This window comes from Alligator sinensis, unplaced genomic scaffold (genome assembly GCF_000455745.1).
Source record: "Alligator sinensis unplaced genomic scaffold, ASM45574v1 scaffold161_1, whole genome shotgun sequence".
NCBI lineage: Eukaryota > Metazoa > Chordata > Crocodylia > Alligatoridae > Alligator > Alligator sinensis.
Window position 1 is genome coordinate 2,119,144 of NW_005841974.1, and position 16,024 is coordinate 2,135,167.

At 42.7% G+C, this 16,024-nt stretch overlaps 1 protein-coding gene across 9 annotated transcripts in view; it reads right to left on the bottom strand.

The window, feature by feature from the left end:
- Nucleotides 1–271: 271 nt before the first annotated feature.
- Nucleotides 272–16,024, bottom strand: part of NBR1 (NBR1, autophagy cargo receptor) — a 35,876-nt gene continuing 20,123 nt past the window's right edge. For 7 of the 9 annotated variants that reach the window (XM_025200718.1, XM_006020934.3, XM_025200717.1 and 4 more), the window contains 8 exons: nt 15,880–15,990; nt 14,062–14,220; nt 13,808–13,945; nt 10,700–11,057; nt 10,275–10,369; nt 8,499–8,577; nt 7,546–7,651; nt 272–2,757 (listed from right to left, as the gene is read on the bottom strand). In XM_025200718.1, coding sequence (XP_025056503.1) covers nt 2,581–2,757; nt 7,546–7,651; nt 8,499–8,577; nt 10,275–10,369; nt 10,700–11,057; nt 13,808–13,945; nt 14,062–14,220; nt 15,880–15,990 — 1,223 coding nt within the window. In that variant the 3' untranslated portion in view covers nt 272–2,580. Of the gene's footprint in view, nt 2,758–7,545; nt 7,652–8,498; nt 8,578–10,274; nt 10,370–10,699; nt 11,058–13,807; nt 13,946–14,061; nt 14,221–15,879; nt 15,991–16,024 lie in introns of those variants that run through there. The other 2 variants (XM_025200720.1, XR_003093382.1) reach the window with 2 other exon arrangements.

The window sequence follows — 16,024 nt, forward strand, 5'->3', positions numbered from 1 at the left end:
AAATTATTCTTGTCCTGGGGCAGAGAAGTCATGTCCAATTTTATACACAGAGAAGTAGAATAAAGTTATGCAAGTTAACCAAGGGACCGTTATAAGACTAGAGGGCCTGATAAATACTTTTTGTTAACTTGGTGCCTTCTTGTTAAAAGGATATACTAAATTCAATGAAAATTAAGACCCTCTAATGCCAAAATACCAATACTGTACTTGAGGTAGGAAGGATCCTACCCCCCATGTTAACTAGCAAACAGGTTGGACAAGCAGACAGGAAGAAGGGAAAAAGAAAAAAACATTTTTATTATTATGATTGAGAGATTTTCTTCCTCCTCTTCCCATCACATTTGAAGACTTTAAAGTGCTTATTCTAAATAATATACAGAGACTTTATTTGCACTAAAGAGTATTATAAATATATCATGCATTAATTAACAAAATATACAAAGCCAACAGAAACATACCTTGAATTTTAGCATTTTTTTTTTAACCTAAAAAAATATATATATATAAAATAAAACACCAGGCTACAAGAGAAGAGCTTAGATTTGTAATGGTAAAAGTAACCCAAGCATTTGGCTGTGGGTAAAACTAAAGAGCCTTTGAAATACTGACATTTATAACTGCAACAAATCCATTTATTACAAATACTTTAGTGTTTTATTATGTGAAGCAGCTCAAATGGAAAAAAAATACAAAGTAAGTGTAAAGGTACATAAAACAGAAAGAATTGCTTGCTGGGCAATCCTAGTCAAATAAGATGCCTCCCTGGCAAGATGGTTTGCCAGATATTACAGGTCATCCTCCTTATTCTTCTGTCAGTGAAAGCAACAGTGCTTAGGGACAAGTTTTGCATAGGTCGGGACAAGTGCTGTATGTAATGGAGAAGTGTTAAGACAAACAAAATTTGCCAAGTAATGGAATTATCTAATTATCTGGTCCAATGCAGAGAAAAGTATACTGGGAAGGAGTATTTTCTGTAAAGTATTAAAAAAACCCATTTAAACAGAACGTTGTCTTGCACTTCTATTAAAAAATTAAAACAAAACTGTATTATACCATTAAAGTAATTGAAGAAAATATGCATCTTTTAAAGGACTACATTACAGATTTTTTCAGTTTATTTTACAGTTAATGATCATTTAATCAATCACAATACTGATACAGACTTAGCAAAACTCTGTCAAAATAGCAACACCTTACTTTGAACCAGCAGTGATCAGGATTTAAAACATTTTAATTATCAGTGGTTTTAATTGTGCTGCAGTTGGTGCATTTTTCTCCTCAACTAATGTAGCCAACACTACTGCCAGATCCAGGCTCCAAGGTATGATCTGTTGGCATACCATTGCAGAGTAGTATATGTTAATGGTTTCTTGAGGATTACAGAAATCAAACCCTGACCTTGCTTTGTGTTTAAAAGGGAATTTTCCAGCTGTATCAAATACTATCCAAACCAAAATGGTACCCACAAGAGAAAGTGGGCCAGATTTCCAGAAATATATTGATATCCTGGTCAATCCATGATGGGAGACTGAGCAGTTGATGCTGCTGGAGTTTACTGCCTTTTTGTACACAAACTTAACTAAAATCCCACCTCTGATGCTCCCTCCCTCATTCCTAATTATTACTCCAGTTCACCTTCCCCCACCCCAGTACAGGCTTTACACATTCAAGTTTTCTCTATAATATCAAACAATCAAAAGATTTGCACTGCAATAATTTAGAGAAAACACATCAAACCTTCACTCTGCAGAAAGTCCTAAGGATTCTTAAAAGGTATGTATAGCCTTATATTCCATTCTTAACAATATTTTATATTGACTGTATTTTTGCTGAAGATAAATCTTGTACAATCATTACTAGCAATATGCAAGAGCTGCTGGTGAATTAATGTCCATAGTTCATTTCACTGCATTATTTTAATGCCTTAATTAAGTTTAAATTAACATTAGGTTTCAGCATTTGAAAAAAAATCTGTCATGGTTTGTCTTGTGTGAACATTTTTTAAAGAAGTGTTTAGAATGCTTTTTATGCATGTATATAGTCTACTGTTACAGTACCATCATGCATTAGAAAAAAAATCAATTACTTAAACTGTCACTACAAGTGACATTCTGCTAGCTGTGGACAAATCTTACAGATAAGGTGAGATTTTGCAGCAATGTCTGGCTTCTCTCCCTATGCTTGTTCACATTATGGTCAACAACATAAAGCTTCCACCTGTTTAAAAGTATCTTGCACACAATAAAAAAGGGGAAGTTCTCATTTGTCCTGAAATTTAAAATCATTCTACTTGACTCCCAGGTACAAAGGGATTTAGTATCAAATCAGACTTTAAAACTCTTCTCCTACCTATCTGGTGTCTAAAGTAAAGTTAAAATTCTGGTCTGGTTCATAGAACTGCTGTGACAAGTGCTGCATTTAAGATTTCAGTAAAGGAATCAAAGAGCGTATGACAAATTAAACTTAAATGCTTCTACCCAAACAGCCCCAAAACAGAAGGAAACTGAGGAATAGCCTGCTGCTGCTGTGGTGTTTAATAAGAGTCTGCTCAAGTACGGGTGCTTCTGCCACCAGGAAGATTCAGTATCTGCTGCCATACCAGTCACTGTTATTGATCTGCAACAATTCAGTTACTACTTGCACCATGTTATAGTTGTATTTCTTCAGCAGTCTCAGATTTAGCTGCCTGTCACAGAATCCCATCTCACACAGATTGGCTAAGAGAGTGGCAGTCTGCTCTTCTGTAGCTGTAGGCTCCTTAAAAGGAGAAAGATGAAAAAAAAAAAAGAGAGAAAGAAAAAAAACACTTCTTCAATTCAAAATACTTTAACTGATTTTAAGTTTCCTGGCTCAGGACTACTCGGAACACTGACAGTGCCCTCCTAATTTATCTGTGACAGATTATGGTGTTCTTGATGTCTTTAGGCTATGGTAGGTGTATGACAGCATTGTAATGAATAGGTTAGACCAGTGATTCTCAACCAGGGTGAGGTTAGGAGATAAATTAAGCAGGTAAGTGCAGGCTCAGGCTTGCAGCTGCCTGGATGATTCCCCCATCCCAAATGCCATGTCCCTCTGCAAGGAAGTAAGCACAGTAACCTATAAATTAGGTTTTTGAAATTGCATGCCAATAAATTCACAAGAGATAAGGAAGAGCACCTAAGATCCAAAAAGGTTGAGAACCACTGGGCTACACAAACACTTGTATGGGACAGTTTGGGTAGGGATATTCCTGCCTTGTGTAGGGGTTTGGGTTGGATTAGGTGACCCCATGAGGTCCCTTTCAGCCCTACTTTTCTATTATTCTAGGTAAAAGGGCTTTGTTGGCATAGCTCAATGTTTTTCAACCAGAGTAATACAAAACCCTTTCAAGGGTGTCACATGCTTCCTAGAGAGCCAAATCAGGAAATAGGTATGGCAGGAGTGCCCACTCTCACTGCAGTCCTTCCCACTCTGACCCCATACACTGTCTCCTGAAAGGAGGTACATGAGACAGATGACAGGCACTCTTACTATAACTATTTCCTGATCTGGTTCTGCAGGAGACGTATGGTACAGTTCCACATGGCTGCAGTGGTGGAAACAGCACCCAAATTAAGAACCACAAATTTAGGTAGCTTGGGGGATGGGGAGGTATCCTGTCTCTTATTCTGCCCTTTTAATATTTTTTTAAAACAGTTCTCTATGGGAGAAACCCATTATATGAAGAGTTTGGTTATTGGTGTGTGCAATCACTTTACCACAAAATGATTTTGATTAGAGTACTTGAGGACTATAAAAATATCTAAATGACATTGGCTAGGACTGGCAATGCAGCTTTGAAATTTCAGTGTAAAATCTATAGCTATAGAATTTACAAACATGATCCTATGTTTTACAAATTCTTTTTAGTAATAACACAGAGCCTCAGAGCCCTACTGTAAAACAATATAAAAAAAATGTTGCCTCTGGTTTCAAAGGTGCTGTGATATATGCCTTTGGACTTGGCTTGGTAACTGAATGACACTCTATAGGACCTGACTAAGCATTACAGTGGTTCTCAATTGGAGCACTGTCAAATTCAAAAAAAAGTTACAGGAGGTGCCCTGACTAGAAAGAACCACTGGCACAACTGAACTAATACAGATAGATCAGCAGACCTCCTTAGCAGAGATGCAGCTTCTAGTAGTAAAAGCTTTTGGGAGTAGTTGCGTCTACAGCTACAGTGCTCAACCTCAGGGCAACAGTGCTCTGTAAGCCACAACAACTAAATACTGCCACTGCTCCTCCACTGCAAAATTTCCCAACCTGCGTAGAGCCCTGCAGATCTGATGACACAGCCCTGCCCATGGGGTTGGAAGAGTTCACAAGACTGGCCCAGCACCACATCCTACCCAAGGGGCTAGAAGGTTGAGGACCACTGGTCTACCCAGTAATGGAATACACGCCAGAATAACTTTATCAAATAAAGGTATGATATTCTTTCCCCACCCCCACTCCACCCTCATTGCTATGCTGACAAGGCTGAAAATTGCTATGCTGACCAGGCTGAAAAATGTGATAGCTTTTAAAATGCATCTCCAAGGACACCACCACTCCAAGGAGAGGCCTGGGTGCTACCAATAACCCTAAGCAATGCCACCTGGAGTTCTGAACTCCTGGTAAGATCACCCATGGCAGCAAGGTCAAAAGCAAGGTTTCCATACTAACAGTGACCCATATATAAAAATAATTTAAAAGGGTCTTCAACAGTAGAACAGGCAGATGAAGCAAGAATATTTCACAGTGGCTGCAAAGGTGGAAGAAGGCTGCAGTGAAACCTCCAGTTGTCTAGATTTTCCTTGCTATCAGATTAAGGTTTCTTTTGCTATAAAAAAAAGTATCATATGGTTGCTGATGTGCAACAAACAGCATCCCCATCTTAAAATGAAGACTGTGCAGGAATCTTCCTTCAATAGCAAGTCCTATGGTGATGGATGAGCAGCAATGGGGGCAGGGCTACTGATTACTTGAACCCCCTAGCCAGACATACACAGATGATGACTATGATGGTTGTTTTTGTACACAGAACTGAGATACGTGTACAATTTGGCAGCTGCGATCATGACTGAACAGGACTATTTAGGATCCACTCTGCTCACCCTGTATCGGGAGAGGGCTAGAAAAGGTGCCCTAAAACAGTCTGTCAGTCATTTCACCTGACTGGAAAAATGCATCCAGTAGGATCGCTATCTGCAGTCTAAATCAAATAATGAAGTTTGCAGCCTAGAACATCTACAGCCTGATAGACAACCCTAACAGTGATCAACTGGAGCAAAGAACAGCACTTGTGGCCAGAGACTTGCATGATTTGATACTGACATTGCTACGCTTAGTGAGACCATGATATGCAGGAGTGGGACAGCTGACGGAACATGGCAATGGGTACACCATTCTTTTTGTAAAGGAAAGGCTGAAAGACAGATACATCTATAGCACTGGTTTTGCTTTCAAAACCAAGATTGTTACTCAGTGAGCAGCTCGTGGCCCTTCGTTTTCAACTGACCAACAGACAATATGCAACAGTTACCATTATATACACCCCAACTCGTGATGAAGATGAAACTAAAGAAGAACACTATTCTAAACTTGACCAAGATCTATCATCTGTTCCAAAAATGGATATTTTTTCTTGGGGATTGCAATGCTAGCGTGGACAAAGACTCTGAGCTACAGAATGGAACACTTGGAGAGGAAGGCGTGGGAAATGTCAATTCAAATGGAATTTTTCTCCTGAGCAAGTGTTTAGATCATGATCTCATCATTAGAAATGCCTTATTCCACCAAAACAACAAATGAAAGACATCATAGATACACCTCTGCTCAAAACACTAGCACCTGGTTATGTCGTAGGAGGTGCCCAGAATTTTCATAACATCCATATCACCAGAAATATGACCAGCACAGAGGACAGACAGCTGGATGGATCATTTGATATGTTCCATCATATGCATTCATGCTGCTCCAAAATGACAAACAAAAGCAGCAGCCAAGGAAGAATTTCAGTATGGAGTGCTTGAAAGACCCTGCTAAAAGTGAGTCTACAGCAATGCCTCAGTGACAAACTCTGGCCTTGCTGATGATCTTGACACCTTTGATCACTGGGAAGACAAGGTGTGTGAAGACTCTGTGATTCAATGAGAAGAATAGGGAAATTCAAGGTTTCTTTGACAGAAAAATGAGCATCTTCAAAGCATGGCAGAAAGACATCAACTCCAAGCAAAAGTAAGGAATTTATTACATTAAAGCCTAGACCCAGAGGAAAATTCAAGAGTGAAAGAACAAGTGATGGGAAGAGAAAACAAAAGAAATTCAAGAAGTTTGCTGACAGCCATGACATGCACAGTTTCTTTAGCACAACCAAAGCTATCTATGGGCCAAGCATACAAATAGCTGTCCCTCTGAGGTCCAAGAATGGAACATAGTCTTTACCAGGCAGTTTTAAAAAGGCAACAGTCTTTAAAAGGCAGCACCGTCAATGAAGGTGGAAGGAGCACTTTCAAGAGTTTCTGAACCGAGATTCTAATGTTGAAGACAGTATCATCAAAGCCATTCCACAATGCCTCATTAAGAACTACCTTTCAGATCCACTAACTTCTGAAGAGACTTTGAAAACCATTAAGCAGATTAAGAATTAAAAAAAAAAATTGTGGTCCTGATAGAATACTGAAACTGATAAGCAAGGTGGAAAAAAGCTCTCACCCCAACTATATGTTATTAGGAAAAAACAGAAACATGAATAGATTCCCAGTGACTTGAGACATGCTAGAACTGTAACCATATTCAAAAAGAGCACAGATTGGATTACAGCAATTATTGTGGTATGACACTCCTGTCTATAGCTGGGAAGATCCTTGCCTGCATTCTCCTTAACAGACTTTTTCCAATCTGTTGAGATTCTACTCAAGTGCCAATGTAGCTGTAGGCAGACAAGGTTCCTTGGGTGAATCTGGTATCTTTTATTAGACCAACCCAAATAGTTGGAGAATAGTTATTAAGCAAGCTTTCGGGTTCAGAAACCCTTCGTCAGGCTAAGGAAGTTTCAGCAGTTGGTGTGTGCTCTTCCTGGATGGAATGCATGCCTCTCAGAGATACGATGGATCTGATTTTTTTGCTAGATAGCTACAAAAAGTGCCTTGAGCAACACAGATCTTTACGTGGGTTTTCATTGACCTAAGACCTTTGATTCAATTAACAGAAGAGTCCCAATGAGATCTGGATGCCCACCAAAATTTGCTACCATTAAATCAGACCTCTTCACAACATGACAGAAACTGTTCTAAGCAGTGGCTGGGAAACAGATCCCTTCACTGTTAGAACTGGAGTCTAATGATCTGCTAAAATTACTTGGCTTTCCAAAAGATGTAAACAATGAAGTGGTGACTAAAGCTGCAGTTGAAAGAGTTACCATTTAGTATTCTGCTGCTACAAAAGTTAAAGAGTTTTTGCACTGAAAATAAGCCCTATGCAGAATTTTAACAAATTCACAGATTTCACAGTATGTTTAATTTTGAGGCAGAGACTTGCCTGTTCTACAATGGGTGGTCCAGCAAACAGTGCTTTGTAGGCAGAAGCAGCAACAGACAAAGCCCCTTTAACAAGCCCTCCTGCAATGCTGTTTCCCTGGGGATGTCTGTGGAAAAATGTTTTTGGTGTCAGTCAAGCATGCATTTCACCCAATAGGTAGATACGAAATGTTTTAGTAATAAATGGAGAAAGATATGGCATTATGCGAAGAAATTAAATAGTTCTGAAGTTCAGCCTATTTCTTCAAAGACACTATATCAAGAACGAGTTTTTATGAAAATTCATTTAATTTTTCCAAAACTAACCTTCCCAAAAATGTAACCACTATATGCAGAGCGGTAAGTGTACCCACCCAGAGAGATTTGTAAGAGTTATATGTAGATATACAGCAGCACATAGTGCTGCCTATCAAACACCTACAAAAGAACACCCAGACTGACCAATATTTCTGGTCTTACTGGTTCTCTTTTACTCAACAAACAATTCTACCCAACAGAATGCCTGTATTGCATTTAGATTGTGCCACTCTAGCTCCTAAACTGAGCATATTCATTCTCACCAGGTCTTATTTTAAATCTTTAAGATGTACTGGTCTTTACCAAACTCTTAGGAAACAAACCGGATTTCCAAGAGAATTCAGCTCCAATAGAACAACATAAGCAAGAGAGCAAGATTTTCATTTCTTAGCAACTCTGGACACTTAAATTTAGGTATCTAAGTATTAACTGAGCTATTTTGAAAGCCTAGTCCTAAGTAATTGATCAACAATTGCCAAAACATGGAACAGAACTTTGATAATACATGTTTCACCTCCATCTCCACAGGCTACAAGAGCTTAAAATTTTTTTTTTTAAATCAGTGCCCTTTTGTACTCGCTCAAATGAATGTAGCAGTTAGCTCAAAAGGAAGTAAAGGCACATTTCTGAAACCATGATGGATCTCTGTTTCATTACCTTGAGTATTCTGGGAACTTTGATTTATTATTTACATTTTCTGAAGGCTCCGTTTCAAGAAAATCTTCAGTTCTGGGCTCTAGAAGAGAAATAAAAAACAAGTGAACAGGTGCATCTAATAGTCATGCTAGAGAGATGCAAAAGGTGAAGGTGAACAGAAATGAGTAAACAACATTCCTAGAGTTCATGTGTAACTAGTATATGTGTTCGTAAGCACCATGGAACAGCCTCTCCTGAAGTTTAACGTACAGAAAACAAACGTCAAGATACCTGGTAAATGGTAATACAGCTATATAGATCATAATCAAAGGAGAATGAAAGCAATGAATGCAGAGCTTACAGTTAAGTCTCTTAGGAACAAAACAAGTCACATATTCAACCAGCCTTATTAATCCTACTACATTGAATCAAGTGCTCTAGGAGACTATTCTAATTCACCTTCACATGCCTAAATCAGACCTGTGTATCCATGTAACAGCAATTTTTGGCATTTGTCCAGAGGTTGGATTCCACTAGCACCAATGTGGTGGTGGCTGGGAAAGAGAAGGGTAGCCTTTTCACCTTTTAAGCCAGACTACTGGCTAGCTAGGCACTACATGTTGTATTTAATATTCATCAATTAAAACAGAAACTTTCCCAGGGCTGCTTCTCTAACTCACTGGGAACAGAGGCCCAAGCTGGAACCCAAGGTCTTCTTTCTAGGCTATGTCCACTTCACTAAGACATCCCTTCCTTCCTTCCTTCTTGGGCCCACACAACACCTCCTTGTGGCTGCCCAGTAGGCCTGCTTCAGGAACAAATGCCATCACTACCAGACCATACAAAAAAATAGGATGGTATTCCTCCTTCAGTGTCAGAACACCCCCTAGTCAGTTTGAGGTTTGTTTGGTTTTTTGTTTTTAAATGACTTTTCACCATTTACCAGCATTCTGCATATAGCTGGGTAATTCAGTTTCCTTTGGCACATACACAGTCAGTGGTGCAGACTACTGGGCATGTTCAAGAAAGGAACTCATTTCTGCCTGGGGCAGGGGGTCAGACTCGATGATCTAATAGGTCCCTTCTGACCCCAACATCTATGAAGCTATGAAATGCAGGGCAAGCATAGCTAGGTGGAATCCAAACTGCACGTGAAGTGCCAAAAATGCAGTTATGCAAGTGCCACACAGGTTTACGAAATTGTTAAAGCTTCTTCTGATCTCCAAGGCCCTAAAAAAAAATTCTAGCCCTCACTACAGCTGACTTTGTTCAGTCTTACCTCAGTGCCTTACACCCTCTCTGCTCACCCAGCTTAGCCAAGCTCAATGCTTCATTTGCCACTTTCTCCTAAAGTTTTCTTCACATCTTCCATTCTACTTTTTGTAAATAGATCTCGTTTTGAGGTGATGCACCAAACCATTATACTTCTGCTTAATTAAGTCCCTCCCCTAAGGCACACTTCTTTGCTCAACGTTTCAGGCACATTTCTATGCTTAACAGAAGATAGTCATTAGCTTTATAAGATTTATATATAAATGACCTGTCTGCTTTTCAAAGTGCCATTCTGCTTGTGAACTATCATACTGCCTTCCTGCCTTTTCTTTGTAAAAAGTATTTAAAGTTTTTGGAGCAGATTACTTTTAACAAGTAACATTAACTACATGGGCTAATCTTTAGCATTTGGTACTTGGTTTAGCACTCTATTTTTTCCTATGACAGTGGTTTCTAAAATTTGCTGTGTGCAAGAAATCGAAGAAGCAATCTCATATGGAAGTTACTGCATATACCAGTAAATACCTTCTCTTATTTGATCAACAGCAGTTGAAATGATTTCTTCAGCAGCTGACAAGCTTGTTTCTTGAATGTTGTGAATCTGAAGAGAGGATGGATCCCTGTGGAGGGGGCGGGGGTGGAAAAGGAAGAAAAACCCTATAAAAATAAAAACAAAAACCAGGCAAAACCTTCCCTTCCCTCTTCTCATCTGCAACTTCTGCTTGATAGTCATCACAGGCTTTCAAAGGGGTACTCAACTGTGGATATCACTGAGGCATTTATACCAAAATGCTTGCTTTTAAAATTTTTATGGCACAGTAGCAAACTATGTTAGTTTGCACCCAGCACTCAGTTCCACTGGCCAGGACCTTCCACAGAACGCTTAAAATCAAGTAAATACAATTTAACATAATTTGGTTCACATCACTGAAAGATTTCTCCCTCCATACCTTTGCTGTTGAGGTACAGTGCTGACCACTTCTGGAGTCAATGGTACTGTGTCCAGGGTTTGTGAAGTTGTTAAAATATCATTGATATTTTGGACCTGTGGCTGGCCTTCACCTTCAGGAACCAGAACCTCCATATCAATCTCTAATGCTTTTTCCATACTGGGCTGAGAGAGAGCAGAGCTGTACATAGACTCCCCTAGTGGACGACTGGTATCAAAGCACTCAGGAAGGATAATGATATAATCCTCTGAAGCAGAAGACCCCTGGCTTTGAACTTCATCTTTCACATCCTCCTCTTCATCCTCACAATCATTCGTTTCCTCACTGATATTTGACCCTTCAGATACGTCACATTTTTCTAATAGAGAAAAAAAATATGTATCTAGAATTTTGCCATTAACTCTGGATGACCTGCCTGCCAAAGTTAGCATTCATCTACAAACTCGGAGAGAAACAAGTGCAGGATATCATCCAATTTTACCACATGTGCACAAGAGAATAAATATGCCAGATTATCAATTGGCAAGAAAAACTACCTTTTTGGAATACTCTATGGCAGTGGTCCCCAACCAGTTGATTGGGGAGCCTCTTTTGATGAGGGAGTCTTTTTGACCTTTTGATCGGGGAGCCTCTTTTAGTCGATCCTGGGCTGGGGGCATGTGTGAATGCACCCAGCCCCACCCCAGCCCAGCTGGTCAGTCTGGGGAAGGGAAGGGGTGAAGGCCAGATTGAGAATCCCATGGTGAGAGAGGGAGTGGGGCTAGGGTCTTGATCTGCCCAAAACAGCCCTTTCTCTTCCCCTTGCCCCTTCCCCCAAAGACTTACCTGCGCGCGGGGCGGCAGCAAATAATTTTTTCTCCTTCTGCCTCAATCTGCCCTCCCCCCATCCCTCCTTACCTGCTAGGCACACAGGGGGTGGGGGGAGAACAATGACAACAACACTGCAGTACATCTTGGGTTGCTTTTAAAATTCCAGAATTGATCTACTTTAAAAAGTTGGAGACCACTGCTCTACAGCTTGGGAATGAATGTGCAACTTTGTTCTTGCTGCTTGCCTAGCAACCCATATGTAGATCTGGCTCTGTTTACAGCAGATGCGGGCAAAATACAGCTCGTGGGCCACATCCAGCCCACCAGACACTTTCATCCAGCCCACAGTGCCCATCAACGAATTGTACTCTGCCCAGTCCTTCTACCTATAAGGGTGAGAGCGAGATGCCCAGATATATACCCCCACCCCCAACACGCCCTATTGCACCTTGCTTCTACCCTTAAGGAAGGGCCCAACCAGCACACAGCTTCTGAGCAGGGCTGCTGTTGCCACCAGGGTCCTGCTCTGATTCCCCAGTGTCCCATTGGCTCTGGGCAGCAGGTAGGGGAAGTGGCAGGTGCAGAGTTGTTGGGGGAAGCAGAGTTGCAGATGGGTCGGAGCATGGAGCTGGCGACAGCGTGGAGCCCGTGTCCAGGGGGGCAGTAGCAGCACAGAGCTCGGGTGGGCAATGTGTAGCAGGTATAAGGGAGGGGGGCATGGGGACCCCCCCACATTTCGTCCATGGCAAGCAGCCCAGGCAGACAGACAGCAGTGGCACCAGCAGGAGCAGGCAGCGGTGCTCGGGGCACTTGTGTACGGCTTTGGCCAGCACTGAACATCGCGGTGAGCAACACAGCCCCCTCCGGGCAGGTTTCTATCACAGACAGTCCCCACCGCGCACACGCAGCCCCTGCACACGTGCATCACAGGAGGGAAGCCCCATGTGCTGGAGCCAGCTGGGGCAGTGAAGGCAGCCAGCTCCAGCACGTGGGACTTCCCTCCCGTCACATGGGTGCGGGGACTGAGAGTGCCCGCTATAGAGACCACCTGGCAGGGGCTGCATTCCTCACCACAATGTGCAGCACTGGCCCTGCCAGGCACCAACACCAGCTACAAGTGCCCCGGGCCTGCTTCTGTGCCATGGGGTGCATGCGGGGGGTCCCCCCACCCACCCTCACACCCCTACATACCCTGTACCCCCACACAGCCACACCCCTCAACCCCCCCCACACCCAATGTACAAGACTAAGAATATATTTGAGTTATTATGCAATCACCTCTATATACAGTTCACAAACAAATCATGATAACAATATTTTTGTAATAAAATTAAAATGTTATAGTAGATGTTTGACTTTTAGTGTATGATTTGGTTTATTTCTGGTTTTCAGATGGCAACCCCCACTCTTAAAGGAGTATTTCCAGAGGCAAGGAGAGGGACTTCCAGTGGCAAAGGTCAGGGGCTAGGGGTGGGACTTCCACTCCCAAGATGGTAACCAGGGAGTGGGACAACTGTCAAGGGGCAGGGCTACCCATGCAGCCCTCAAAAGCTCGCCACCTCATTAAGCAGCCCTCCATCTGAAATAAATTGCCTGCCCCTGGTTTGTAAGCGAACCTTGAAGGGCAGAGGTCACAAGCTAATACTCCTAGTTACTATAGAGGAAAGACATCCCAAAAGTGACTGAGTTAGTGTAACTTCAAGGAAACAAAGATCAGATAGAGCCTGCAACTCACTCTTAAGAATTAAAAAAAAAAAAATGCACCTTAGCCCAGAGAAAAAAAAAAGTGAGGAGATGCAAGAATTAGACAGATGATATTATATATAGATAACCCCAAAACCAGGTGCACTCACTACAGCAAGGACTCAATAACTAATCCCATTTTCAAATTTAAGATCAACCTGTATCTTGACACAATTCTCAGCTGCTCACACAAAGCCAAGACGTGCTGCCTTCTAGATGGGCTCATCAACGTAAGCACCAGCTCTACCCAGTGCAGACCACAACTTGAACAGGGAATTCAAATGTTCACTAATATCACTCCCCACACCTCTCATCTTGGTTTCATTATTAAAGACAGAAATTGGTTTCAAATATTTGTTCAGAACAACAGTACAGATTTATTAGTGACACACTGACTTTTTGGTGATGCTGATCAACTTCCATACAATTCTATAAAAATTCTGGACCAGCATTCATCCCAAACCTCTTGTCAAACCTACATTCATAGTCCTTCTCACAGAACTCATCACAGGCTTAGTTACTGAGATGGAAATCTGACCCCCAACCTTCACTCACCAAACTCATTTCCTTCCATTGCCTCTGGCTGATAGCTCTTTGTTTTCTGGGGTTTGGAAGTGGGACTACTTTTTTTCCTAACAGGTTCTTCGTTTTTGACACTGTAACTGAAGGCTTCTTGTAGCATTTGCAGAGAGTCTAATAAAAGAAACAGGACAATTAAAAGTTCATAGCCATCTTCAGTGTGAGGCATTTTGCTACCAATGCTCAGTCGCACAACATTAAAGCTCCAGAAGCCAGAATAAAGTACTCACTCTGCAGAGATTTCTTCCTTTGTAGGGGCTGATGGTCAGGTGCAGCATCCAACGTGAGAGAGCGAATAACAGTTTCACAGACAAACTGAGTCCCGCTCATATCTTCCTCCCCCTCCTCCTGGTTCACTGGATGTTCAGCCTTTAGTTTCATGTGAGCATCTGCAGGACAGCAGATTTCAATGACAACTTTGTAAGCTACAAGTGATGGACCCCATGATATGTTAATAAGGCTACATGAGAACATTTACCTATACAATGCACGAAATGTTCCCTGGACAGGTTTGCAAACATTTCTCTCAAAATAGATAGTTTCCAGAATTCACTTCCCTTAAATGTGAATGAACAGTTTTGGGAAAGAAACTGCTGTACATAAGCATAATCCAGTGCACAGATGTGGCAAGGAGGTTCTGAGTTCTGGATGAATTCCCTTAGCAAATATAGGAGAGGTCATGAGTAGGGGTGCACTGACATTTTTTGGGCTGATACCGACGGCCAATTATTAACGAGTCATATCGGCCGATACCAATCCGATTGCCAATATGAAACCCGGCAGCTTGGAGAACAGCATCCAGCTGGCAAAGTCTGTTGTGGGGAGCAGGCAGGGAGGGAAGGGGCATGGGGAGGACAGACTGAAGCCCCGATGGTGAGGGAGGGAATGGGGTTGGGGCAGGCACTGCCCAGCCAAGGTATGGTGTGGGAGGGAGCAGTGAGCAGCTCGCCCAGGGGATGCAGGGAGTGGGGGGCGGCTCCTGTTGCTGCACACACCCCCAGGGGAACCATGGGGGGCATGTGTTCCCTGGATGTGTACACAGGGCAAGGGCAGGCTGGGGCCAGGCGCTGTGCTTGGGGCAGGCAGTGGCAGTGCTGGGAGGGGTGGCTACAGGGTGGGGGCTGTCACCCCAAAATTCACCGTAACCCCCACTTCCAGCACTGCTGTTGCCCAGCCCTAGCACAGCCCCAGTGCCCCCCTGCCAGGAAGAGGCTGGCGCAGCCCCTGGCCCACAGCAGGCAGCCCACCCTCACCCCGCACAAAGATTTGGGGGTACACCCCCCCAGGATCCCCCAGGGATGCGTGCAGCAGTGGGATCCATCCTCCCCCTGCCCCCCCAGATGAGCTGCTCCCAGCTCCATCCCATGCCCCACCCCAATCCCTCCCTCACTGCAGAGGCCTCCAACTGCCCCCCTCCCACATGCCCCTTCCCCCACTCCCCCAAACAGACTTACCAGGTGGATACTGCCCTCCAAGCTGCCGGGCTGGCCACGTGCATGCACATGGCATTTATTGGCAACATTATTGGCCACATTAGCTAAAAAAAAGCCAATGGCCAATAATGTCAATTTTCCTTTTATCGGTGCCAATACGATATGGATCAATGTATCGGTGCACCTCCTGTCACGACAGGATTCTCTCATGGTTGTTCACGTTATTTTAGATCCATTGAAAATATGGTCTTTTACCTCCAAGAAGCAAACCATCTACAACTGGGAGTGGAATAGTAATGACAGGTTGAGTCAGACATTTTTGTCTGCTTTTTCATAAGAGGATTAAGTAAACATTTATTTATATATGTCACTAAAGTGGACTGGACCTGAAGATATTAGAGAAAAAGCATTGGTGCTTTCCCCTCCAAGCTATTTTAAACCACCGCTGCATTTTAAGACAACAAAAAGGATACTCAGCCTGTACCTGAAGATGCATATTGCTGCATCCGATGGTGGCAGCAGGATGGAATTCAGTTTCCATTCACACAAACTTAAGCTTGCATCAGTCTAAAGAAAGTTGGCACATTCCTGGGCACTCCCAGGGTCATTGCTTACCAAGCCGTGGTTTAAATCCACTCCCTTCATTTTCCTCCTCTATCTGACCCAAGCCAGGTTTCTCTATCAGGGGGCTATCATGTGGCAGAGGTGACATGCATGGAGTCATATCTGGAGGGGGGGGGGGGGGGGGGGAACAACGATA